The following is a 25,648-nucleotide window of genomic DNA, read 5'->3' on the forward strand; positions in this document are numbered from 1 at the left end:
CAAAACCCAAGGTGTAGAAATATTCCATGCTACTGATACAGGGCTTGCAGTGGCTTCCCCGTGTCTTTCTCAATAACAGACTATGGACTTTTCCTCCAGGAACTTGGCCAAACCTTTCTTAAAATCAGCTATGCTATCTGCTCTTACCACAACCTCTGGCAATGCGTTCTAGAGCTTAACTATTGTCTGAGTGAAAAAAAATTTCCTCCTATTGGTTTTAAAAGTATTTCCCTGTAACTTCGAGTATCCCCCTAGTCTTTGTAAATTTTGACGGAGTGAAAAATCGATCCACTTGCACCTGTTCTACTCCACTCAGGATTTTGTAGACTTCAATCCTATCTCCCCTCAGCCCGTCTCTTTTCCAAGCTGAAGAGCCCTAACCGTTTTAGTCTTTCCTCATACGAGAGGAGTTCCATCCCTTGTACCATCTTGGTCGCTGTTCGTTGAACCTTTTCTAGCGCCACTATATCTTTCTTGAGATGAGGAGACCAGAATTGAACGCAATACTCCAAATGAGGTCGCACCATGCAGTCTCTCTGGAAGTCTCGGCAACTGTTTTCATCGTTGACAGAGCATGGGCAGGAGCGCATAGGATCACTTCTACCCCAGTACTGCCGCTAGACCACCAGGAAAACAAGGTAGGCCTGGAGTCTTTCCTCTGGGTCGGGGGGGGAGGGTGCTGTTCAGGGAGGGAGGGGGAATGCTGCATTTTCTTTCTTTAAAACACTTGTAACCCACATATCCAGCATCTATGCAAGTGACTGCAATACATACATAAGTAAAAGAAAACTCAACAAACCACAATACAATACAATACAATACAGCAGTGGTCTCAAACTCAAACCCTTTCCAGAGCCACATTTTGGATTTGTAGGTACTAAGCAATGTAGTGAGCAAAAGCACAACAGACAAAAATTCAATGGCAGACGATATGATGCATGACCTACTTCTACTGGAGCACTGGTCTAGGTCCTGGCAACTCAGTTTCAATGCCAAAAAATGCAAAGTCATGCACCTGGGTAGCTGAAATCCATGCAGGATTTACACCCTAAATGGAGAGATCTTGACAAAAACTGAAGCAGAAAGAGACTTAGGGGTGATTGTCAGGGAAGACATGAAGTCTGCAAATCAAGTGGTGCAAGCTTCATCCAAAGCAAGGCAAATCATAGGTTGCATACGCAGGAGTTTCGTCAGCCGTAAACCTGAAGTCATTATGCCATTGTATAGATCCATGGTGAGACCGCACCTAGAGTACTGTGTGCAATTCTGGAGGCCGCATTTCCGCAAGGATGTGCTGAGACTGGAATCAGTCCAGAGAATGGCCACCAGGATGGTCTCAGGACTCAAGGATCTCCCATACGAGGAGCGGCTAGGGAAGTTACAGCTCTACTCACTTGAGGAACGTAGAGAGAGGAGAGATATGATCGAGACATTCAAGTATCTCACGGGCTGCATCGAGGTGGAAAAAAATATCTTCTTTATCCCAGGACAAGCAGGCAGCATATTCTTGACTGATGGGTGACGGCACCGACGGAGCCACGGTACGGACAATTTTAGAGTGATTGCACTCTAAGAACTTGGAAAGTTCTAGTAGGCCGCACCGCGCACGCGCGAGTGCCTTCCCGCCCGACAGAGGCGCGCAGTCCCCAGTTTCTTAGTTTCCGCGGAGCTAAGAAGACGCGTTTCTCTCAACGGCCGTTGTGAGAAAATCTTTTTGACTTCCCGCTCGCGTAAACTTTTAAAGGAAATATTGTTTCCTTCCTTTTTTCTTTATTTTCTTTCTTTAAAAAAAAACCAAAAAAACATTTGTTTTTCTTTTCTTCTTTTTTCGGATTCGCCCTGGCGGGGCCTTTAGCCACCATCGAAGCCTCAGCCTTCGATTTGGCTGAAGCCGTTTTTACATTCATGCCCCCTCAACCCGGGTTTAAAAAGTGCCAGCGGTGTGCATGACCAATTTCACTCACTGACCCACATAATTGGTGTCTACAGTGTCTTGGTCCCGACCATCGAGCTTCTACCTGCACCCGCTGTGCGACTCTAAAAAAGCGAACTCTGAAAAATCGTGAAATCCAACAGAGATTGCTTTTTGGTGCCGAGATGTCTGACTCTACGACACCGGCACCGACATCGGCTCCGGCACAGTCGGCACCCACCTCATCGACGCCACGCGATACCGCTTCGGCGTCGACTGCTTCAGGTAAGCCGGCTAAGAAGCCTTTCCCGTTGGAGCGCCTCCGGTCTCGGTGGCAGCGAGCCCAATCCTGCCAACTTCGAGGCGCCCACGGAAGCGCTCCGCCCCAATAGAGGTGAGCCCCTCGACATCGGATTCCTCATCCTCGGGGCGTAGAGCAGCACCGCAGGTACCGCAGAAGAAAAAGGCGGTACCGGTGCCTTCACTCGAAGAACGTATAGCTGCTGTTCTGCAAGTACAGCTTAAGGAACAGTTGCAACACCTTCTTCCTTCACTCTTGGCACCGAGCCTTCCGGTCCCGGTCCGGTCTGAGCCACCGGTACCGACAGTGGAACGCCCTATTTTATCGGCTTCCACTTTATCGGTACCGGTTCAATCTGCTTCCTCGGTCTCCATGCCGGTTCTTGCACCGGAGCCGAGAGCTCACCATCAGGCTGTATAGACTTCGGCTCCGGTGCATCCAGTAACATCTCCCAGTACCGAGTCGATCAGGTCAGGGAAATCGCTTCGCAAATCTCGTCACCTAGAACCCTCCACACCAGAATCTCGGGACCGGAGTTTTCAAGTTCGAGATCCTGATTTGTGGGGTGATTCAGAGGATCCTCTTCTTTCTGAAGGGGAATGCTCTTCTGGTGACGAGGACCCTTCTGCTTTGGGACCTTCCTCTAGACCAGATGTGTCCTCTTTTTCTTCTTTTTTGAAGGAGATGTGTGATTCTCTCTCCATCCCCTTGGAGGCTGAGTCAAAGAAATCCAAAGCTTTTCTAGATGCACTGGATTTTGACCAGCCTCCAAAGGAATACCTTAAGTTACCTCTCCATGACATCTTGAGAGAGACCTTTTATAAAAATTTAGAATCTCCTTTAACTGTACCTGGAGCTCCCCGTAAGTTGGACTCTTTGTATAAGGTCATTCCCATTCCTGGGTTTGATAAACCCCAATTACCTCATGAATCCCTTTTAGTTGAGTCTACACTCAAAAAGTCTAAGGGGGCTAGTGTGTATGCTTCAGTCCCTCCTGGCAGAGAGGGTAAATCCATGGACAAATTTGGAAAACGGCTGTACCAGAATGCGATGTTGGCCAACCGGTCAGGAAATTACGCATTTCATTTCTCATTTTTTTTTTTAATTTATTTATACTTTTACAAATTAACATGTCAATCAGTGCTTGAAGGAAATATAACAATCCAATAAGAAAAACAATTATTAATTATAAAATAATGCCACATAGTAACTATGAGTATAGTCCACAATCTGAGAGGAGAAGGAATCAGTCACTTCCAAGGGTAGTTGGTTTCAAGAAATAAACTAAATTAATACAATACAAATAACAGAGTGCAGTTGGAGTTATTTAACTAATGGCCTGCTGGGTAGATTCCATGGAGGTATCTGGAATTCTTGTGGTTACTTTACCTTCAAGAAAAAACTGCAATTGATCGGGTTCATAAAAAATATATCTATTACTCTGATAAGTAATGCAACATTTACAGGGGAAACGTAATTGAAAAGTTGCCCCTAAACTCAAAACAGACTGACGACAAGCCAAAAACTTCTTACGTCTGGCTTGTGTCCACTTAGATACATCAGGAAATATAGAAATTTTGAATCCATGAAATTCCACCTTTTCAGTCCTATAGAATAGACGAAGAATTGATTCTTTATCTTGAAGAAAGACAAAAGTTACCAATAAAGTAGCTCTAGTCATTAAATCTTCTTGCGATGTCTCCAGCATACCAGTGAGATCCAATTCTCCCGGTATAGCGTTCCCTTTATCTTTATCCTCCTTTGGTAAATTTAAGTAATATATCTTTTGTAATGGTGGCATGTTATTTTCAGGAAATTTCAAAACAGTATTCAAAAAAGAATGAAATAGATCCCTAGGAGATTGAAACTTGGAAACAGGAAAATTTAAAAGTCTCAAATTTAGGTTCCTATTAGCATTTTCCAAATTTTCAATTTTCCTAGCAAGTAAAGCTTTCTCCTTAAGTTGTAAATTAGTAGTAATCTTCCCATCTGCCACAGATTTCTCCAATTTATCCATTCTAAGAGACTGTTGCTGGAGTTTCTCTTCAAAAGTTTTAAATTTAGTATTAGTATTTTGTGTGGAAAGTACAATTTGGGAGCATACCTTATGTAAAGTCTCCATAGCGCTCCATAATGCCTCCATGTCAATCACCGCTGGTTTAATCAGGGGAGCAGGGGTAGCTATTCCGGGGGACTCCACCATAGGATCCATCTCCACCTTCCCCGCTTCCCGCTGACTTTCAGGTCCTCCGGTTTCCAATGCTGACTGTAAGGAAGTCAGCAAGCTGTGGTTTCCATCCGGGGTCAGGGGTGAGACCTGCAGCGCCGCCGGAGACATCAATTCCGGCGCTTCCTGTGCGTCTGAGGGCGTCCCCGACATCATCCCGGGACGCGGAGGAACTCCGGGCCCAAAGGGGCTAAGCGAAACGTCGCCTTCCAAGACCGAGGTCTGCCCTCCTCGGTCAGCGGATGCACCCTCTCCAACTGGGACGACATAAGATGTTATTGCCGTTTGCCGAGTCAGTGAAGTGGAAGAGGAGGCAGGAAGCACACTCCTCTGCTTACCCCTGCGCTTAGGCATAGCAGGTAAATTTCTATAAGAAAAAGTTGAAAAATTGAAAAAAAAATGCCAAACAGAGCAGGAGCCACTTGGTAGCTCGACTCACTCCGACGCCATCTTGATTCCTTCTCTTCATTTCTCATTTTATTTAAAACAGCTTATACAAAATCTGACTGTTTTCGAAAAATATCTCCCCGACCGGAAGAAATCTGCTTTTCACCAAATTTGTTCCTCCCTTTTGCAGCTTCGTAAGTTCATGGTCAGATCAATTTATGACACTTTTGAACTGACCTCCAGAGCCACAGCTATGTCAGTAGCCATGCGACGGCTAGCCTGGCTTCGAGTTTCCGAACTCGATGTCAATCATCAGGACAGGCTAGCCAACGCACCTTGTTTGGGGGATGAGCTGTTTGGAGATTCCATGGATTCCACTACTCAAAAGCTATCGGCTCATGAAACTCGGTGGGACACTCTTCTTAAAACTAAGAAGGCAACTCCACCTACCAGGCCTTTTCGTCAACACTCGGCCTACCAACGAAGATTCGTGGCCCGTCCTCTGCCACAGAATACACAACAGCCTAGACGTCAGAGACAACAAAGACCAGCTGCTAGACAGGCTCAGCAACAGCAGCAGGTGAAACCTCCTCCTTCACAAAAACCTACTCAACCCTTTTGACTTGGTTCTCCAGAACATAGCCAGTCTCGTTCCTTCTACCCAACTTCCACAGCTTATAGGGGGACGCCTTACTTACTTCATCAGCCGTTGGGAATTCATCACGTCGGATCAGTGGGTCCTCAACATCATCCGACACGGCTACTCTCTCAACTTTCAGACACTTCCTGCCCAAAGTCTGCCAAGAGAGTCTGCTTTGAACACTCCTCAGGTTTCACTCCTTCTTCAGGAGGTTCAATCCCTCCTCCTTCTGAACGCCATAGAGGAAGTTCCTCTAGATCAAAAGGGGCAGGGATTCTACTCCAGTTACTTCCTCGTCCCCAAAAAAACAGGAGATCTCAGACCCATCCTAGATCTTCGCGATCTCAACAAATGCTTGGTCAAAGAGAAATTCAGAATGCTCTCTTTGGCCACTCTTTACCCTCTTCTCAATCAAGGCAACTGGCTATGTTCCCTCGATCTCAAAGAAGCATACACTCACATACCGGTCAACCCGGCCTTCAGACAGTATCTCCGCTTCATGATCAATCATCGTCATTACCAATACAAGGTGCTGCCCTTCGGTCTTGCCTCCTCTCCAAGGGTGTTTACCAAATGTCTCATTGTGGTGGCTGCCTTTCTACGCTCTCACCACCTTCAAGTCTTTCCTTATCTAGACGATTGGTTAATCAAGGCCAATTCATCTCAAACAGTGCTCCTGGCCACCAACCAAACCATCCTGTTTCTACAGCTTCTGGGGTTCGAGATCAATCTACCCAAATCTCATCTCATCCCCACTCAGAGACTTCAATTCATTGGAGCGGTACTAGACACAATCCTCATGAGAGCATTTCTGCCATCCAACCGTCTTCAAACTCTTCAATCTCTATGTCAACAGGTGCTTCCACAACGTTCCATCTCTGCCAAGCAAATGATGATACTCTTGGGTCACATGGCATCCACAGTCCATGTCACACCCCTCGCACGTCTTCACCTGCGCACTCCTCAATGGACCCTGGCTACCCAGTGGTCCCAAGCGATGGATCCTTGCTCACGACACATATCTGTAACATCATCTCTTCGTCAGTCTCTACAATGGTGGTTGATATCCTCAAATCTCTCCAGAGGTCTTCTGCTCCATCTACCTCCTCATCAACTAGTCATCATCACCGACGCCTCCCCTTATGCCTGGGGAGCTCATTTGAACGAGTTCCAAACACAAGGCCTTTGGGCAGCCCAGGAAAAGAAGCATCACATCAATTTCCTGGAACTCAGAGCGATGTTTTATGCCCTCAAGGCTTTCCAACATCTTTTCTTTCCTCAAGTTCTCCTGCTGTGCACAGACAATCAAGTTGCGATGTACTACATCAACAAGCAGGGTGGGTCGGGCTCTCGCCTCTTGTGCCAGGAAGCCCAGAAGATCTGGACTTGGGCCATAAATCACCATCTGTTCCTGAAAGCTATCTACATTCAGGGAGAACAGAATTCCTTAGCGGACAAGCTCAGCAGAATTCTCCAGCCTCATGAGTGGACACTCGATCCTTTAACTCTGCAGTCCATCTTCGCTCAGTGGGGCACTCCTCAGATAGACCTCTTTGCAGCTCCTCACAATCACCAGCTGCCCCTATTTTGCTCCAGACTCTACTCTCCTCACCGTCTGGCAGCGGATGCATTTCTCCTCGATTGGTCCAATCGGTTCCTGTATGCTTTCCCTCCTCTACCTCTCATGTTACGAACCTTGTTCAAGCTCAAGAGGGAACGAGCCACCATGATTCTGATTGCTCCAAGGTGGCCCAGGCAACATTGGTTCTCCCTTCTACTTCAACTCAGTTCCAGGGAGCCTTTTCTTCTTCCTTTGTTTCCTTCTCTACTTACCCAACATCAGGAGACCCTTCTGCATCCCAACCTTCAGTCTCTGCACCTGACAGCTTGGTTTCTCTCGGGCTGACTTCTCATGATACTTTTTTGTCTCAGCCTGTTCGTTCAATTCTGGATGCCTCCAGGAAACCGGCCACTCTGCAATGTTACCATCAGAAGTGGACAGGTTTTTCTTCCTGGTGTCTTCTTCATCATCATGATCCCACTTCCCTTGCAGTGGAGACCTTGTTGGATTATCTTCTTTCTTTGTCTGACTCTGGCCTCAAGTCTACTTCAATCAGAGTCCACCTTAGTGCTATTGCGGCTTTTCATGAGCCAGTCCATGGAAAACTCCTCTCAGCTCATCCCTTGGTGTCCAGGTTCATGCGGGGTCTTTTTAATGTGAAACCACCTCTTAAAGCCCCTCCTGTTATCTGGGATCTCAATGTAGTTCTTTCCGCCTTAATGAAGCCTCCATTTGAACCTTTGGCTACCGCTTCTTTCAAGTTTCTCACTTGGAAGGTGCTTTTCCTTATTGCTCTTACCTCTGCCAGGAGGGTCAGTGAGCTACATGCACTAGTTGCGGATCCACCTTTTACAGTTTTCCATCATGACAAGGTGGTTCTGCGTACACATCCAAAGTTTCTCCCTAAGGTTGTCTCTGAATTCCATCTCAACCAATCCATTGTTCTGCCTGTCTTCTTTCCGAAACCTCACTCGCATTCTGGAGAACAAGCTCTGCATACTTTGGACTGTAAGCGGGCTCTGGCTTACTATTTAGACCGAACTAAGCCCCACAGATCGTCTCCCCAACTCTTTCTGTCCTTTCATCCGAATAAATTGGGACGTCCTGTTTCTAAACGTACGTTGTCTAATTGGCTGGCAGCGTGCATTTCATTCTGTTATGCTCAGACCGGACTGACACTGGAAGGTTCTGTCACGGCCCATAGAGTCCGGGCTATGGCAGCATCTGTAGCTTTCCTCCGTTCCACTCCTATTGAGGAAATCTGCAAGGCTGCTACTTGGTCCTCAGTTCATACTTTTACATCTCATTATTGTCTGGATGCATTCTCCAGACGGGATGAACACTTCGGCCAATCTGTTTTGCAAAATTTGTTTTCCTAATGGCCAACCTTCCCTCCATCCCTCTTTTTGTTAGCTTGGAGGTCACCCATCAGTCAAGAATATGCTGCCTGCTTGTCCTGGGATAAAGCACAGTTACTTACCGTAACAGGTGTTATCCAGGGACAGCAGGCAGATATTCTTACGTCCCACCCACCTCCCCGGGTTGGCTTCTTAGCTGGCTTATCCTAACTGGGGACCGCGCGCCACTGTCGGGCGGGAAGGCACTCGCGCGTGCGCGGTGCGGCCTACTAGGACTTTCCAAGTTCTTAGAGTGCAATCACTCTAAAATTGTCCGTACCGGGGCTCCGTCGGTGCCGTCACCCATCAGTCAAGAATATCTGCCTGCTGTCCCTGGATAACACCTGTTACGGTAAGTAACTGTGCTTTTTCAAGGGTCCCACGGCAACAAGGGGGCATCCGTGGAAAATCATGGGCAGGAAACTGCACGGTGATACTAGGAAGTTCTTCTTCACTGAAAGGGTGGTTGATCGCTGGAATAGTCTTCCACTTCAGATTATTGAGGCCAGCAGCGTGCCAGATTTTAAGGCCAAATGGGATAGACATGTGGGATCTATCCGCAAAGATAGATAGGGAGGGTCATAGGGGTGGGCAGACTTGATGGGCCGTGGCCCTTATCTGCCGTCTATTTCTATGTTTCTATGGACTTGGAGGGCCGCAGAAAAAAGAGTTAATGTCTTATGAAAAAATGACAATTTTGCATGAGGCAAAACTCTTTATAGTTTATAAATCTTTCCTTTTGGCTAAGTCTTAACCTTTTCCTATCGTAATAAATTTTACGTTACGCTGGTTCCAATCGTAATTATTTTAGCAAAGTTTTGTTTTATTCACCGTTGTCATTTACGGCTATTGTAAACATAATGTAAATAAGTCATAAGTCTGTAAATTCAAATATTTTGTGTTCCTGTCGTGTACTGTATGTCCCATGCCATGGGACGATGGCAACAACATTTTTGGAATGTCCCGTCAGCCGGGACACACGATAGGAAAAGGTTAATAATAACATTGTAATTTATAGCTAAAGAGACATGATCAAGAAACTGTTTTGTTTTACTTTTGTGATTATGACAAACATACAGAGGGCCTCAAAATAGTACTTACAGCCCCAAACCTGCTCCTTAAATCAAATAAGGCCAGATAACTACTAAAAACACACATTGCCCAGGCCAATTGGGAAAAAAAACAACCTTTTAAACTTTACCGGAATGCGAAAAAATCAGAAATTAGACAACTAGAGTCTGGAATTGAGTGCCACAATGAAGGTCCAGCCACCTGAAACATTCAGGATCTGCTGTCTGGCTTCACCCCTGCTCTTAAGTCCGTTTCCACCACTAGTTTACGTATTACAATAAGTGGAATGGAGATTAAGTTAAGCATCAATATCAGAGAAAGAAATGAATCCAAAATTCAACAGCAAACATAAAAGGACAGGCACTGACCTGAAAGCAAAAATGTCTTACCCAACAGTGAGAACAGGTGTGATGTAGGCTGTGATCTTTCTTTCTCCGTGTTTTTGCCTAGCAAAGGGTGGTAGAAGAACCAGGCAATCGCCAGTCCAAAATAAGCTCCAAAAATGTGAACAAACATCAGGCTGGCATGCTTCTCAATCTGAGAGGCAAGAAAACAAGTGAGCTCTACGGATACAGCAGAATTACGATGCCTGTGCAATAGAACTATTCCAACTTTATTTATTGCCTTTTAGAGAGGCTGCACAGGAATCTCCAATGAAGGAAGTATAGACAGAGATAGGATGATGAGGGGGTGGGGGGGGAGGGGGGAGTTCTATAATTGTTCATATATGTAAACCATGCATACTTCATTTTCTCTGTGTGGAGTTGGCCGAATGTTTTAAACTAGAGAATGACATGGGGACAAATTTTTTCTGTCCCCACAGAAACTCAATTCCCCTGACCCGTCCCCACGAGTTTTGTTGCTGTCCCTGTCCCATTCCTGTAAGCTGTGCCTTAACTGCACAAGCCTCGGACACTTATGATTTTCAAGTGTTTGAGGCTTGTGCAGATGAGGATGGAGCTTAGGCATTGGTGGAATGAGGCATTATGACATCACAATCTGAGCTCTAGAATGTTGCTACTTAGGATTTTCAAGTGTTTGAGGCTTGGGCAGATGAGGACGGAGCTTAGGTATTGGTGGAATGAGGCATTATGACATCACAATCTGAGCTCTAGAATGTTACTACTTAGGATTTTCAAGTGTTTGAGGCTTGGGCAGATGAGGGCGGAGCTTAGGCATTGGTGGAATGAGGCATTATGACATCACAATCTCAGCTCTAGAATGTTGCTGCTTAGGATTTTAAAGTGTTTGAGGCTTGTGCAGATGAGGGCGGAGCTTAGGCATTGGTGGAATGAGGCATTATGACATCACAATCTGAGCTCTAGAATGTTGCTACTTAGGATTTTCAAGTGTTTGAGGCTTGTGCAGATGAGGACAGAGCTTGCAGGAATGGGGCATGGACAGGAAAAGAACTTGCTGGGATGGGAAAATGAGTTCCTGCAGGGACAGGGAAAAATTTGTCCCTGTGTCATTCTCTATTTGAAACTAAAGTGCATGTGTACTCCTGCTATGAAAATTACAAGAGAACTACACCCATACAACTTATAATTATGAGTGTTCCTGTTGCATTTATGCAACCGCACTTATGCCAGTTATGGTGCCCCAATGACGGGTTATGATCAGAGACAGTGGCGTAGTAAGCGGGGATGGTCCTCCCCAGGTTCAGTCTTGCGGAAGACGCAGCACCCCTCATCCTCTATCCACTCCTCTACTTGCTGCGTGTGCATGCCCCTTGCCTTCCCTATACCTTTTTTACTTCCCCGATACCAGGTTGTTGCCCACATCGACATCGGCATCGGTGCTCTCTCTGATGTCACTTCCGGGAAGTGACATCAGAGGGCGCAACGACACCAACGTGGGCATGCAGCTCATGCCAGAGAAGTTAAAAAGGTACGGGGAAAAGGGAAGGGGGGCACATGCATGGCAGGGGGGACAGGGAAGATGGTGGGGGAGGGGTGCCACCACCCCCGGCGCCTCTCACCCTTACTACGTCACTGATCAAGATGTCCTCAAATCCAATCCTTGAGGTCTACAATCCCGCCTGATTTTTAGGATTTCCACAATGAATATGTATGAGATCTATTTGCATTCACCAGTGTTGTTTAAAGCACTGTTCTTCAACCACCAGTCTGTGGACCGGTGCTGGTCCACAGGGCCAGCACATGCATCAGGCCCAACCGCCGGTCCACGGTGCGATCGATGCAGCGTTATCTTTGAGCCAGCTCCCTCTTCCTCACTGATTCAATGCACAAAGCCACGGGCAGCGGCTCCTATGAGGAACGGCTGGATAAATTGCAGCTATACTCACTCGAGGAACGCAGAGAGAGGGGTGACATGATCGAGACATTCAAATATCTCACGGGCCGTATCGAGGTGGAAGAGGACATCTTTTTTCTTAAAGGTCAACAAGAGGGCATCCGTTGAAACTCAGGGGTGGGAAATTTCATGGTGACACCAGAAAATATTTCTTCACCGAAAGGGTGGTTGATCGCTGGAATAATCTTCCACTACAGGTAATTGAGGCCAGCAGCGTACCAGATTTTAAGACAAAATGGGATTGGTACGTGGGATCTCTAAATAGGGGAAGGTAGGGGTGGGTCATTAGTGTGGGCAGACTGGATGGGCCCACACTAATTTTCTGCCATCAGTTTCTATGTTTCTATGTCCTGTGCCTGAACCGGAAGCCTTCTCTCTGACGTTGCAACGTCAGAGGGAAGGCTTCCAGATGAGGCACGGGATGTGCAAGGAGATGCTGCTCGCAGCTTTGTGCACTGCGTCAGTGAGGAAGAGGGAGTCGGCCTGAAGATAATACCGGGAGCGGCATAAAATGGCCAGGCGGGAGCAGGCTAGAAGGTAAGGCATGGAGGGAGGGAGACAACAAAGGTAGGGGGGAATGATTTTATTTTTGAATTTAGTGATTGAATTGTGTCAATTTTGAGACTTTACATCTGCTGTCAGTGTGCTTTGTATAGTTTAATTTTGTGCTAAACCATTATGTGTTGTTAATAAGATTATATTGTGTATCTGTGAAAAATGAATGGAAAAAATAGTGTTATTATGGGGCGGGGCAGGGGTGGAGATTGGATAGAGATGGGCGGGGTCTGGCTCACGACTTAGCCCAGTGTTCTTCAACCGCCGCTCCACGGACCAATGCTGGTCCACAAAATAATGCTTTTATTTCTGCCGGTCCATAGGTGTAAAAAGGTTGAAGAACCCTGGTTTAAAGTACTAAGACAAAAGTAAAGGTAAATGCATATTTTGATACTTAAGTCAAAGTAAAAACTATCATGAAAAAGAAATTAGAAATTTGCTCACGTAAAAGTAAAAAAGTCCCTAAAATAATACTCTATGAGTTAAAAGTAAAAGTACTGCAACTACACCCCTCCCTCTGTATTCATGGGGATTAGGTGCAGAGCCGGCCTGCGAATACGGAAAATTCATGAATAACTTTTAGGCTGACTCTGACCCACTCCTGGATCTTACCTGGCAGTCTAGCGGTGACATGGGGCAAGAGCGATCTTCCTACATTCCTGCCCCGAGCAGAGCCGTGTTGTACACCCGTGCTGTGAGTTTCTGTCTTGTGAGAGCACGGGAACTCACTGCACAGCTCTGCACGGAAGATCGCTCCTGCCCCGCGCCACCGCTAGACCGCCAGGTAAGGTCCATGCGTGAAGTTGCCTCCGATCGCCTCCTCCTCCTCCTCTTCGCCCCGATCCAAGTCCAGGGGCCGATTCTGGTCGATGCGGCTGCCTCCGAGTGATTCTCTGGGGGAGGGGGGGGCAAAAAAAAAATTGCAAATGGTCAAAACCGCAATCACCGAAACTGCGAATATGGAGGGGGAAGTGTACAATGTCTGTTCATCAAGAATTGCCACCAGCTTCAGCTTCATCTCCGCTTTAAAGGGTTCATAGTCTAAAGCGCGCGAGGACAAAGGCGCGCAGACAACTGAGCGCAGGGCTTGATCGCGCTGAAGAAATACTGTATTTTAAAGGGCTCTGATGGGAGGTGTTGGTGAGGAACACCCCTCTCCCCACTTTACTTAATAGAGATCACGCTGGCGTTGTGGGGGGTTTAGGGGGTTGTAACCCCCCTCATTATACTGGAAACTTAAATTTTTCCCTGTTTTTTAGGGAAAAAGTTAAGTTTTCAGTATAATGTGGGGGTTACACCCCCCACACACCCCCAACATGGCAGCGTGAGGCAGCGCGATCCCTATTAAGTAGAGTGGGGGATCCCCCCCCACCTCCTGTCAGAGCCCTTTAAAATACGTTTTTTCTTCGGCGCGATCAAGCACTGCGCTCAGTTGTCTGCACTGGGTTGTCGGCGCGCCTTTGTCCTCGCGCGCTTTTGACCCGTCACTGCTTTAAAGTGACCCAACTCATCTCCAAACACTGGCAACATTTAAGACGAAGTGACCCACTGTTTGCATGATGAGGTTTGCAATAGCAAAATCGTGTTTCGTTTGGTTTACTGAAGAATTGACATTTACATTTTACTTTTTACTGCACGCATCAAATGTAACTGGGCAAAATTATTGCTTCAGTAAAAGTAACAAATGTTCTCCTGTACTTTTTTTACAAGTAAAAGTATCAAAACTTTTACTTATGTACAGAAATGAGTTACATTTGCTTAGTTACTGTACAGCACTGACATTCACTGCTTCCACTGCATGCAAATAGATCTGATACATATTTAGTGTGGAAATCCTGAAATTCAGACTGAGTTGTGGACTTTGAGGACTGGATTCGAGGACCCCTGAGTTTTGATAGGTTTCTATAATGGAATCTTGGCACCCAGAATAGGCTGTAAGCATAAAGCATTGAGGCATCTAAATGAAGGTGCCCACTTATGAAATAGCCCCCTAAATGGGGTAAAACAGAAATGACTTTTTGTCTCCCTGGGCTGCTTTTAACTCTTCACCCTCTGCTTTAATCATTCCCACCATAAGTAATTCCCTAATCTCTTATTTGTCCTGTTTGTCTGTCTTGATTGGATTGTAAACTCTGTCGAGCATTGATTACTAAAGGAGAATATTTCTTTAATAGATCTTTGAAGTGATAAAGTGATCCGGAGGCATCTTTGAATGAACTTAGCCCTGGACTCAATCATGCACAGGTAAAATATATATCTATATATTTTCAAGCTTGCAGATGTGCACATGCAAAGCATAAATCTGGGCATCCATGGATAGAAGCCAACAAAGCTCCTATATCTCACAACTGGATACTGCAGACCTACTATTTTGGATTGGCACACATTTAACTTGGGTGGGCCCTTCCAATCCCCCCTTAGCTCAGCATTTCATCTGTCCTTCCTAACAACCCCCCTGTCGTCGTCCCCCCCCCCAAAAAAAAAAAAGATCAGAATCCCTCTATCCCTCTCCAGTTTAAATCAGAGGCATTCTGGTGGCCATAGTAATTCATCTTCACTGCTGCACTGGCCCCCATAGGCTTAAGAATAGCCTTATTGGGTCAGACCAGTGGTCCATCAAGCCCATTATCACGGTGGCCAATCCAGGTCACTAGTACCTGGCCAAAACCCAAGGAGTAGCAACATTACATACAGAATCCCAAAGAATAGCAAGATTCCGGAATCCCAAAGAGCAACAAGATTCTAGAATCCCAAAGAGTAGCAACATTCCATGTGGAATCCCCCAACAAGTGGCAACGTTCCATGCTACAATCCAGGGCAAGCAGTGGCTTCCCCATGTCTTTCTCAATAACAGGCTATGGACTTTTCCTCCAAGAAATTGTCCAAACCTTTCTCTGCTGTATCCTTCCCTTGCTGATGCAACTTCCCGTTTCCTCATTGGAAAGATGCAGCAAAGGGAAGGCTGTGGGGGCCAGTGCAGCAGTGAAGATGAATTGCTGGGATGCCTCTGAGGTACACCAGGGAGAGACGGGGGGGGGGGGGGGGGGAGGGAGGAGGGAGGGAATTCAGAGAGGCCAGATGCCGAGCCATTGGAAGAGGAGAGGAGAGAAGGGAGTGAGGTGCTGTCATTAGTTGGGCTTGTTATCTACCCAGGCTCACCAGTAGCTCTGTCTTTGGGATAAAGTACTGTGGTTGCCCTGTTAGTCCACTTGAATGTGCTGAAATAAAGGTTAAGAAAGATAAAAACTAATATAAGTTGATCCCCTTGTATTGGGCATAGTTCCTATATTAGAGTGAAAGAACATCTGAATGGTTATTAGAACAGTAGACTGAAAATCAGGGAGCCAGATTCAAATTCTGCTGTCGCTCCTTGTCTTTTTGAGCGAGTCACTTAACCTTTCATCATCTCAGGAACAAACCTAGATTGTAAACCCTCTGGGGACAGGAAAATACCTACTGTACCTGAACAGGAAACATACACTTTGAAAGTGGGCTTACCATAAAGAGGTCTGAAATAATCCATCTGTTAACTGTGAAAAGTGTCACTTCAACCAACGTCACCCAAATCAGTTGCACTGGGTTAACCTTTCCCAGGAGAGCGCCTGCTGAGATTAGCGCCGGGACAGTGCTCATTGATCCAATCAATAAACTAGAACAGAAACGCTCTGTTAACATCCTCTTACAATGAAGTTTGGGGTGGGAGAGGGAGAGGGAGAGGAATTGAAGGGTGGTGATTAATAACCGGCTTTTCCTCTGAAAAATAAATTTCAAAGATCAGTTCTGCTACTCGGATGCAAAAAATCCTTGTACACGTCTAGATTTTACCACTTTTAAATACAGTTTCAAAAACAGCAGGGCTCTTTTACTAAAGAATGGTAAGAGTCTACACTTACTGCACCTTAACTACAAAAAGAATAATTTTTCCTATATGGAAGGATGGCCCCTAGTGGAAGTATCGCGAGACTACCACTAGAGATCACTGGCACCATAAGAACATAAGAACATAAGAAATGCCTTCGCCGGATCAGACCCTAGGTCCATCCTGTCCGGCGACCCGCACACGCGGAGGCCAATTCCAGTGTTCCCTGCTAATACCTTGTTTACCCGTATCCCTCAATGTGGTTTGCAAGGAGGTGTGCGTCCAACTTGCCCTTGAATCCTGAAATGGTGGTCTCCGACACAACCACCTCCGGGAGAGCATTCCAAGCGTCCACCACTCACTGCGAGAAACAGAACTTTCTAATATTTGTCCTGGGCCTGGTGCTCCTCAGTTTCAGTCCATGACCCCTTGTCCAAGTCACATTTGACAATGTGAATAACAATGTTTTTTGCTCTATTTTGTCAAAACCTTTTAGTATTTTGAAAGTCTCTATCATATCCCCTCGCAGCCTTCTCTTCTCAAGGGTGAACAATCCCAGTTTTCCGAGGTGTTCTTTGTAGCTAAAATTCTCGATGCCTCTTACTAGCTTCATGGCTCGCCTCTGCACCCTCTCCAACAGGGTTATATCCTTCTTCAGGTAGGGAGACCAATGTTGGATACAGTATTCCAAGTGTGGTCTGACCATTGCTCTGTAAAGCAGCATTATGACGTCCGCCTATCTACTCGTGATTCCCTTCTTTATAATGCCCAACATCCTGTTTGCTTTCTTTACCGCCGCTGCGCATTGAGCCAACGGCTTTAGGGTCTTGTCTATCAGTACCCCCAGATCCCTTTCTTGCTCGCTCTTTCCCAATGCTGCACCTAACATTTTGTATTCATGTTCCTTGTTCTTCTTACCCAGGTGCATCACTTTGCATTTTTCTACATTAAACTTCATCTGCTACTTTTCCGCCCATTTCTCTAGCTGGTTCAAATCTCTCGAGTTCTTCTCTGTCCTTTTGTGTCCCAACTGCCCTACACAGTTTTGTGTCGTCCGCAAACTTGATTAAATTACTTGTTGTTTCTTCTTCTAAGTCATTTCATATCTGGAGCCAGACAGAGTGGGAGTGGAGACAAACCACTCATGTCCTGAATCCCTGAGGTGTGAGGATGGGAGTGGGTGGGCAGAGAAAAAATGCATTGTAAAAGTCATGGGGGGGGGAAAAAATACATTTTCTTTATTTTTCCATGCCAATTAAAGCTAAGATCATGAAGACTTGCTTTGGAAAAAGTCAATATGCTGCATTTGAGTACATGCAGCACACCAAAATGAGCTGAGAAACAATTCTATAAATTATAAATGAGAAATGGGTTATAAAATTTGAGATTTGTACTAATGATTCAAGACAAGTTGGCAAACATTAGCAAGCGTACATTGAGAAGCTACAGTAAACTACCTGGGCATGTTGATCGTTACGCTTCCCTCCTTGAAATGAAACAGAACTCCATCCAGAATGATGGCCCACTGGATCCCAAATGCAGCAATGAGGAGGTTAAACCCGACACCACTGAAGCCAAATCTTCTCATGAAGGTCAAAAGGAAACCAAAGCCGAGGAAGATCATAACATTGATGTCTTGAAATGCTGTTAAAAATGGTTTAACACCAATAAGACGGGTTTCTGGGAACACAGAAAAAAAACAAACAACTCTCTGGACATCCCGTTGCCTTTTTTCAGTGGCCAATCTGAGGAGGTGCTTAAAAAAAACCGAGCTATTGATATGGGCAAAATGTCCAGTTTGTTTGGGTTTTTCTCCCCACTGATCATCGGACTTTTTCTTTATTCATTTCTTACACTTCTGTTATTTAAATAAAAAGTAACATTAGAATTTTAATCTACATATTCATAAACTAACCTCATGCAGAACACCCTCAGACCGTAACAGAAGCGATTGGCATTGCAGCCACAAAAGTTGTGTTTGGTTGCGCCTTCCATGTTGTGCACTTTCGATTCACACTACGTGACTACACCATTACAATTTCTGATGCAGGCTTTAAAGTGCCACAAACATGGCCCCTTGTTGAGTTGTACTATCTTACGGGCCATTGAGAGCTCTTTGAACTCATTACTCAATAAACATGGTGTATGGACCTCCTCAAGCCTCCTTTTGGAGGACCATTTATCTGGCCTTTCTCCTTTTGATAATTCATAGGTTAACCCATTTAAAATCGATATAGAGTGCACTACATGATTTAAAAGCACATTAATGAATATATGTTCATAACATATTCTAACATGTGCACGAAAAAAGAGCGGGACTTGGGTGTGATTGTATGTGATGATCTTAACGTGGCCAAACAGGTTAAAAAGGTGACGGCGAAAGCTAGAAGGATGCTAGGTTGCATAGGGAGAGGAATGGCCAGTAGGAAAAAGGAGGTATTGATGCCTCTGTATAAGACTCTGGTAAGACCTCATTTAGAATATTGTGTACAATTCTGGAGGCCGCGCTTTCAAAAAGATATAAAAAGGATGGAGTCGGTCCAGAGGAAGGCTACTAAAATGGTCGGTGGTCTTCGTCATAAGGCGTATAGGGACAGATTTAAAGATCTCAGTCTGTATACTTTGGAGGAAAGGCGTGAGAGGGGAGATATGATAGAGATGTTTAAATTCCTACATACTGTAAATGCGCATGAGTCGAGTCTCTTTCATTTGAAAGGAAGCTCTGGAATGAGAGGGCATAGGATAAAGTTAAGAGATGATAAGCTCCGGAGTAATCTAAGGAAATACATTTTTACAGAAAGGGTGGTAGATGTGTGGAATAATGTCCCGGAGGAAGTGGTGGGGACAGAGACTATGTCTGAATTCAAGAAAGCATAGGATAGGCACGAGGGATCTCTTAGAGAGAGGAAAAGATAATGGCCCTTATCTTTCATCATGTTTCTAATGCATGGGATTTTACACTGTCCTTACTTTCACTTTTTTTTGTAGTTAATGCCACGATGATATGCAACCATTTTTTCCGGTCTGGAGAGACTGGGATTCAATGTGAAGTTTTATTAGTAATTTACAATTACAATTGAATTGTAAAATTGCATATGATAGGATAGGGCAGGGGTAAGGAATTCTGGTCCTCGAGAGCCGGAGCCAGGTCAGGTTTTCAGGATATCCACAATAAATATGCATGAGATAGATTTGCATCTCAAGGAGGCAGTGCATGCAAATCTATCTCATACATATTCATTGTGGATATCCTGAAAACTGGACCTGGCTCCGGCTCTCGAGGACCGGAATTGCCTACCCCTGGGATAGGGTAAGCAACCACAAGAGCACAGAGAAAGCAGGATATCAAACTTAAACCATAAGAACAAAAAATTCATACGCTGATGAGGAAGGTAGGGTACCAGTGGAGCTACGAGTTAAGAACTGAATGTACAGGACTGCGTACGCCTTTCAGTGCTTTAAAAATGGTTAATAGTAGAAGTGAGTGAGCAGGTTTTACAGCTTAGGGTAGAAAAAGACTTTTCTTGATATTAGAAAGCATAAAGTAAGAACTTGTTTAAAGTGGGACTTGGTGAAGCAGAGCGGGTGTGGTGAGCTTTAAGATCAGCCATATGCAGGGTATGTTGTGGGGCTGATAAGGGCACCCTCTGTCTGTTAAGAACGTAGCTCTGAAATGGATAATTTCTTTTTGGGGCACGTGATCAGGCACGTGAGGGAAACCTGATCACGTGGCACTGATCACACATGTGGGAGAATAGGCTTCTAAAGCAGGGGTGTCAAAGTCCCTCCTCGAGGGCCGCAATCCAGTCGGGTTTTCAGGATTTCCCCAATGAATATGCATGAGATCTATTAGCACACAATGAAAGCAGTGCATGCAAATAGGTCTCATGCATATGCATTGAGAAAATCCTGAAAACCCGACTGGATTGCGGCCCTCGAGGAGGGAGTTTGACATCCCTGTTCTAAAGCATAGATGGCCCTTTTTTCTTTTTCAGACCGTTTTCTTACATTTCTCCCATTCAAGGTGCGTGTGATGTTCAAACTGGGAACACTGTTATAAAATCTTATATGGCCAAGCGCCTGTGTACTTGTTAGAATTACTTACTTTATTTACATCAAACCGTCCACTACGTAACACGGCCTTGCTTGTTTTTCCCTCAGTTCGAGGTTTTGTGTATTAGAAGTTCCAGCAGCGCTTATTTGCATTCCAGGCAACTAGTTGGGATAAGGAGTTGCGTTCGTTGTTTAGAAGGTCTTCCTCTTATAGACATTACTGAAAGTTACTGAAATCATTCTTGCTTGAAAAATTTCTAGAGAACTGAATGGATAGATGTTTACTGTTATTTGCTGGGAATGTCCAGTTTTCTGTTCTCTAAATCGTATCGATCCGCGAGGTTTTGCAGCCTGGAAATGTAATGTAATGTAAAGAAAACACCCTTATCACCCGCAACCTAAATAATATAACCCTGTCAGCCATCCAGACCTCCTTTAATCTAAACCTTAACGATTTCTCTTCCCTTTCCATCACTGAACAATACTCTCTTTGGGAAACATCCACAAAATCATTAATAGATTCTCTGGCACCCAAATCAGAAAAAACCAAAAAAACTACCTCTACTCAATCCTCAAAAAGACAACAACAACCCTGGTATAATGAAAAACTGGTTCTTCTCCGCCGACAACTTCGGTCGACAGAAAACAAATGGCGAAAAACACGCCTAAACAGCTATCTCATTCTATTTAAAGAAAAAGCCATTCATTACAAAATAACCATACAACAAACTAAAAAAGAATATTACTCTAAGCTTCTCTCTTCTACCCGTAACTCCTCTACTCTCTTCAGTCTTGCTCAATCACTCTCAAAATATTTAAAAAAAAACCAAAACTTACCTAGCTCAACTTTACCTTCTGCAGACGAACTATCTCTGTTCTTTGACACAAAAATTAAAGACATCAGATCACACCTCGGACCTTCACTACCTACCCTCTCTGTTCAAACCCTCAATGATTCTACTCAACTACCTTTTAGCTCTTGTTCTGACTTCAAAATGCCTTCACTAGCACATCTATTACTCATCTTACAATCCATAAACTCCCCCAATAATCTATTAGAAAGCATTCCCCCTCTGCTTCTAAAAAAATTATATTCTTTCTTCGGTCTATTCATCTGGGAAATGATTTTGAAATCTATTTCAGACAGCCTCGTACCCACCACCTGGAAAACAGCCCTTATCATCCCAAAACTCAAACAATACAACTCAGATTCTTCTCTCCCCAAAAACTATCGCCCTATTGCCAATCTACCTTTAATCTCCAAACTTACAGAAAAAAATCATCCATTCCCAATTGATAGAATTCTTTGATAAAACTCACGCATTACATCCATATCAAACAGGTTTCCGCTCCTCTCATTCCACAGAACTATCATTACTAGGCCTTATTTCAACCATACAATATTATCACGACCATCAAAAATCCATTCTTTTAATCTCTCTCGACTTGTCCGCAGCCTTCGACACTATCAACCACTCTCTTCTTATCACCAGATTAAAGGACTGTGGTATTACAGGCTCTGCACTTTCTTGGTTTATATCTTACTTTCACAAACATAGCTCTAAAGTTCTTGTAAAAAACGAAATCTCTTCAACCATTTTACAAACCTTCGGAGTCCCACAAGGCTCAATTCTATCTCCACTACTATTTAATATATTTCTTTCCCCTCTTCTTACTTTAGCACAATCTATAGAATTTACAATTTTTGCTTATGCCGACGATATACAACTCCTTCACCCAATCAATTCTACTAACTTCTCAGACATAAAAGATATAAACAATAAATTGGATAAAAAAAATGACTGGCTCTACTCAAACAAACTCTCACTCAATATCGATAAATCCCGTGGACTCCTATTCCCAATCAAAACATCCGAATCTCTATTGGGAACAATCTCTATTAAATCTATTCCACTACTCATGGAAACTAAAATTAAACTACTGGGTGTCATCTTTGATCGAGATCTTACTTTCCATGATCATATTAGTTCAGTTGTAAAAGTCTGCTTCTATAAACTCCGCATCATTCGATCATTAATTTCCATACTGGATACTGACTCAATCACCATTCTGATCCATTCTTTAGTAATCTCTCATTTAGATTATTGCAACTCCCTTCTCAACGGCCTCCCCCAAAAAGAACTACGACGTCTACAATTAATACAAAATACCGCAATAAAACTTATTCATAAAAAAAGTAGATTCGACCATGTTACTCCACTCCTAAAAGAAGCTCATTGGCTCCCTATCTCCCATCGCATCACCTATAAAATTATCCTACTTTCTTTTAAAACCAAACTCTCTCACCAACCTTTATTCCTTGATAAACTTCTTATACCACAAAGTTCTCCTCGCACATTAAGATCATCTGACCAAAAACTCCTATTCATACCGTCCCTAAAAGATTTCTATTATACACGTAAAACAAACTTTGCAGTAACTGCCCCTACATTATGGAACTCTCTGCCACAATACCTCCGCGACGAACCACAATTAGCCAAATTCAAGACCAACCTAAAAACTTTTTTATTTCGGGATGCATTCAACCAAACCTAGTTTCTTTTTTTTTTTTTTTTCTTCTTCTCATCTTCTTCCTTGTTTCTTCAAGCAAGTATATATAACCACAACATGCCCTCATCCTTATGTTTTATCCCCTCCCCACTTTCTCCATTTCATCTCAACAATGTAACTTTTCCCCATTCCTCCCCCACTTCCCTCACTTTCTAGTTTGTCTAGTCTTTGTCATTTATGTTCAATTCAGATATTCCTATGCACTTTCTACAATCTTTAATTTCTCGTTACTATTATTAATCTCTTATTTAATTTTATTGTTAACCGGCCAGATATTTGTTTGATGGTCGGGATATTAAGAACTAATAAACTTGGAAACTTCAGTTTAGCTAAAGTGTTATGCAAATGGCTAACCCCTCCTTTTGCAAAACCATGCAAGAGGTTTCTAGCACCGGCCAGCGTGATGAAGGCCAGCGTGATGGAGTTCCTATGAATGTTGGAGCAGCGTTTATGCTTATCTATATATTCTATACCGCCTTTTCTGAGAAGACAGACCAAAGGGGTATACATAAAACAAAAACATTCATCTTTAAAATTCAGAAAGGAGCACCAATTAAAAACAGGACAGCCAACACACAAGACCACACAGATCATAGCAGAATTCTAAGAAAACCTCATGACCCCCAACCCAGGATGGGAATTAGAGAATGACACGGTGGTTGTTACCCGCGGCTAGCCGCGGGTAACCCGCCAAAATGGTGACCAAAAAAAAAGATCACCGCGAGTTCGGGGACAAGGCCATTCACCGCCCCATGGAGCGGTGAATGGTAGCATGGGACGGTGAACAAGTAGTGAACGCGCGGTGAATGAGGGTTCAATCCGGCAGCCCACTCTCTCCCGTGGCTGTGCATTTCCCTCCCTCCCTCCTTTTCCCTTACCTTTTCTTCTTGAAACTGGCGATTTCTATAAGGCTACGAGCTGTATTACAGCCGGAGCCTTGAAGTCGCGTCGCGTTGCCTGCTGAAAAATGTCTCCTCTGACGCAACTTCCTGTTTCCGGTTGCATCGGAGGAGACTTTTCTAGCAGGCAACCTGACGCGACTTCAAGGCTCCGGCTGTAATACAGCTCATAGCCTTATAGAAATCGCCAGTTTCAAGAAGAAAAGGTAAGGGAAAAGGAGGGAGGGAGGGAAATGCATGGCTGGCCGGCAGGAGGGAGATGCTGGACCGCGTGAAGGGTGCTGGGGATGGGGGGGATGGAGAGGAGAAGACGCTGAAGACAGGGACGGTGACGGGGCGGTGAAAGAGACAGCGGGGATGGTGACGGGGAGGTGAAGGGGACGGCAGAGACAGGGATGGGGCGGTGCAGAGGATGGTGGTCCGGAGATGGGATGGTGATGGGGACAGAATTTTTCCCCGTGTCATTCTCTAATGGGAATCAAAAGCCAAAGAGATACAGGTAAGGCATTGCGCAGTAAAGACAAAATAAAAAAGAATGCTGAATGTCGTGTGGATTCTAAGGGCCCCTATTACAAAGCCACAGAAGTGATGCTTGCTCACCATGGTAAATGCACCAAAGCCCATAGGAACTGAACGGGCTTTGGTGCAACTTTGTATCAGCGGCTCTAAATGGGCCCGCGAAGGAGGAAGGTAACAAAATGTTGTTCATACACCGATCGTGATGAGTAAATCGATACCACAGAAGTAATAATAATTTCCTACATGTTCGGCCTTGAGGGCAAAGATGGCAAAAAGGTGTATATTTTCATATAGCTCTGAACTGAATTGAACGTCAGTTGGATCTTGCCTTCTTTGGGAGGACATGCGCTCAACGTGTCACAAAAAAAATTCACAAGATACATAAGCAATCAAATAATCAATACATATAAACATATAGGTCAATATTCAGCCAGTGACAGTGCTTCTTAAATGCTGACTGCTACCAGCTTAATTAGACCCGCTTTGGGTGAATCTGTTCATGAAAAGGGCGGTTAATAAATCCCAATATGTTAAAAAAAAAAAAAGACCTTGAATGTATGCACATAGCAGCCAATATTCACCTAACCAGGCAAATATAGGACTGCTTTTTACATGCTCTTGCCCAGTTAGGCAAATGGGCACCAGTGGTGACTATGACCTGTGCCAGCTTAGCCTCCGGCTCTGCCACAGCACTGGCCAAATTGCACCAGGGTGATCAGAATATCGGCCACTGAATATCGGCCCAATAGTCTTCTCTTGCTTGCCTAAACCACAATGAAGACAGACCACAGAGTTATCAAAATTACATCTTTGGCTTCTACATATAATATACCAATACTAAGTCACTGTATATCATTAAACTCCCGTCTTCCACCTGCAAAATAGGCTGTAGGTGCCATTTACAAAACCAGAACCTTTGCAAATGAATGTGGCTAGTATGCAAACAACTTTGTACACTCACCTGGATAGACCTTGCTGGCTTCGGCAGGCTCAAATGAAATTGAAAACAAAAATATAGAAATAAAAATTGTTTCTAAAATCAGTATCAGCCATGGCAGACGACCTCTGAGGCTAGGTGCATACCTAGGAGCCATTCCAGCGCAAAGATAACGATTATAATCGTGTTAATACGTTCCAGTGCAAAACATTTGCTTCAGCGTTTCAAACCGGAGCATGCCATGAAACGATATGAAGCCCAGGAGACGTTAGCAAGGAAGGACTTCTCTTATCTCTAGCCAGCATACTACTCTGTCTTGTCTGTCTATACCATGTTCCACTCTCCACTTTACCCTAAGCTGTCTATTAAGATGTTTTAATGAGTGTTGTGTTAACATTGGAAGTAGAATATGATGCTATAATGTGTATTATTTGTAATTACTG

General features: G+C 44.5%; 1 protein-coding gene across 2 annotated transcripts in view; it reads right to left on the minus strand.

The window, feature by feature from the left end:
• RHCE (Rh blood group CcEe antigens) overlaps positions 1-25,447 on the minus strand; it is a 43,656-nt gene extending 18,209 nt beyond the window's left edge. Inside the window, exons 1-4 of one of the 2 annotated variants that reach the window (XM_033954104.1) lie at positions 25,230-25,447; positions 17,684-17,870; positions 15,866-16,016; positions 9,886-10,033 (exon numbers count right to left, since the gene is read on the minus strand). In XM_033954104.1, coding sequence (XP_033809995.1) covers positions 9,886-10,033; positions 15,866-16,016; positions 17,684-17,870; positions 25,230-25,362 — 619 coding nt within the window. In that variant the 5' untranslated portion in view covers positions 25,363-25,447. Of the gene's footprint in view, positions 1-9,885; positions 10,034-15,865; positions 16,017-17,683; positions 17,907-25,229 lie in introns of both variants that reach the window. The other variant, XM_033954103.1, reaches the window with a different exon arrangement.
• Positions 25,448-25,648: the final 201 nt, after the last annotated feature.

Source organism: Geotrypetes seraphini, chromosome 8 (assembly GCF_902459505.1).
Source record: "Geotrypetes seraphini chromosome 8, aGeoSer1.1, whole genome shotgun sequence".
Classification (NCBI taxonomy): Eukaryota; Metazoa; Chordata; class Amphibia; order Gymnophiona; family Dermophiidae; genus Geotrypetes; species Geotrypetes seraphini.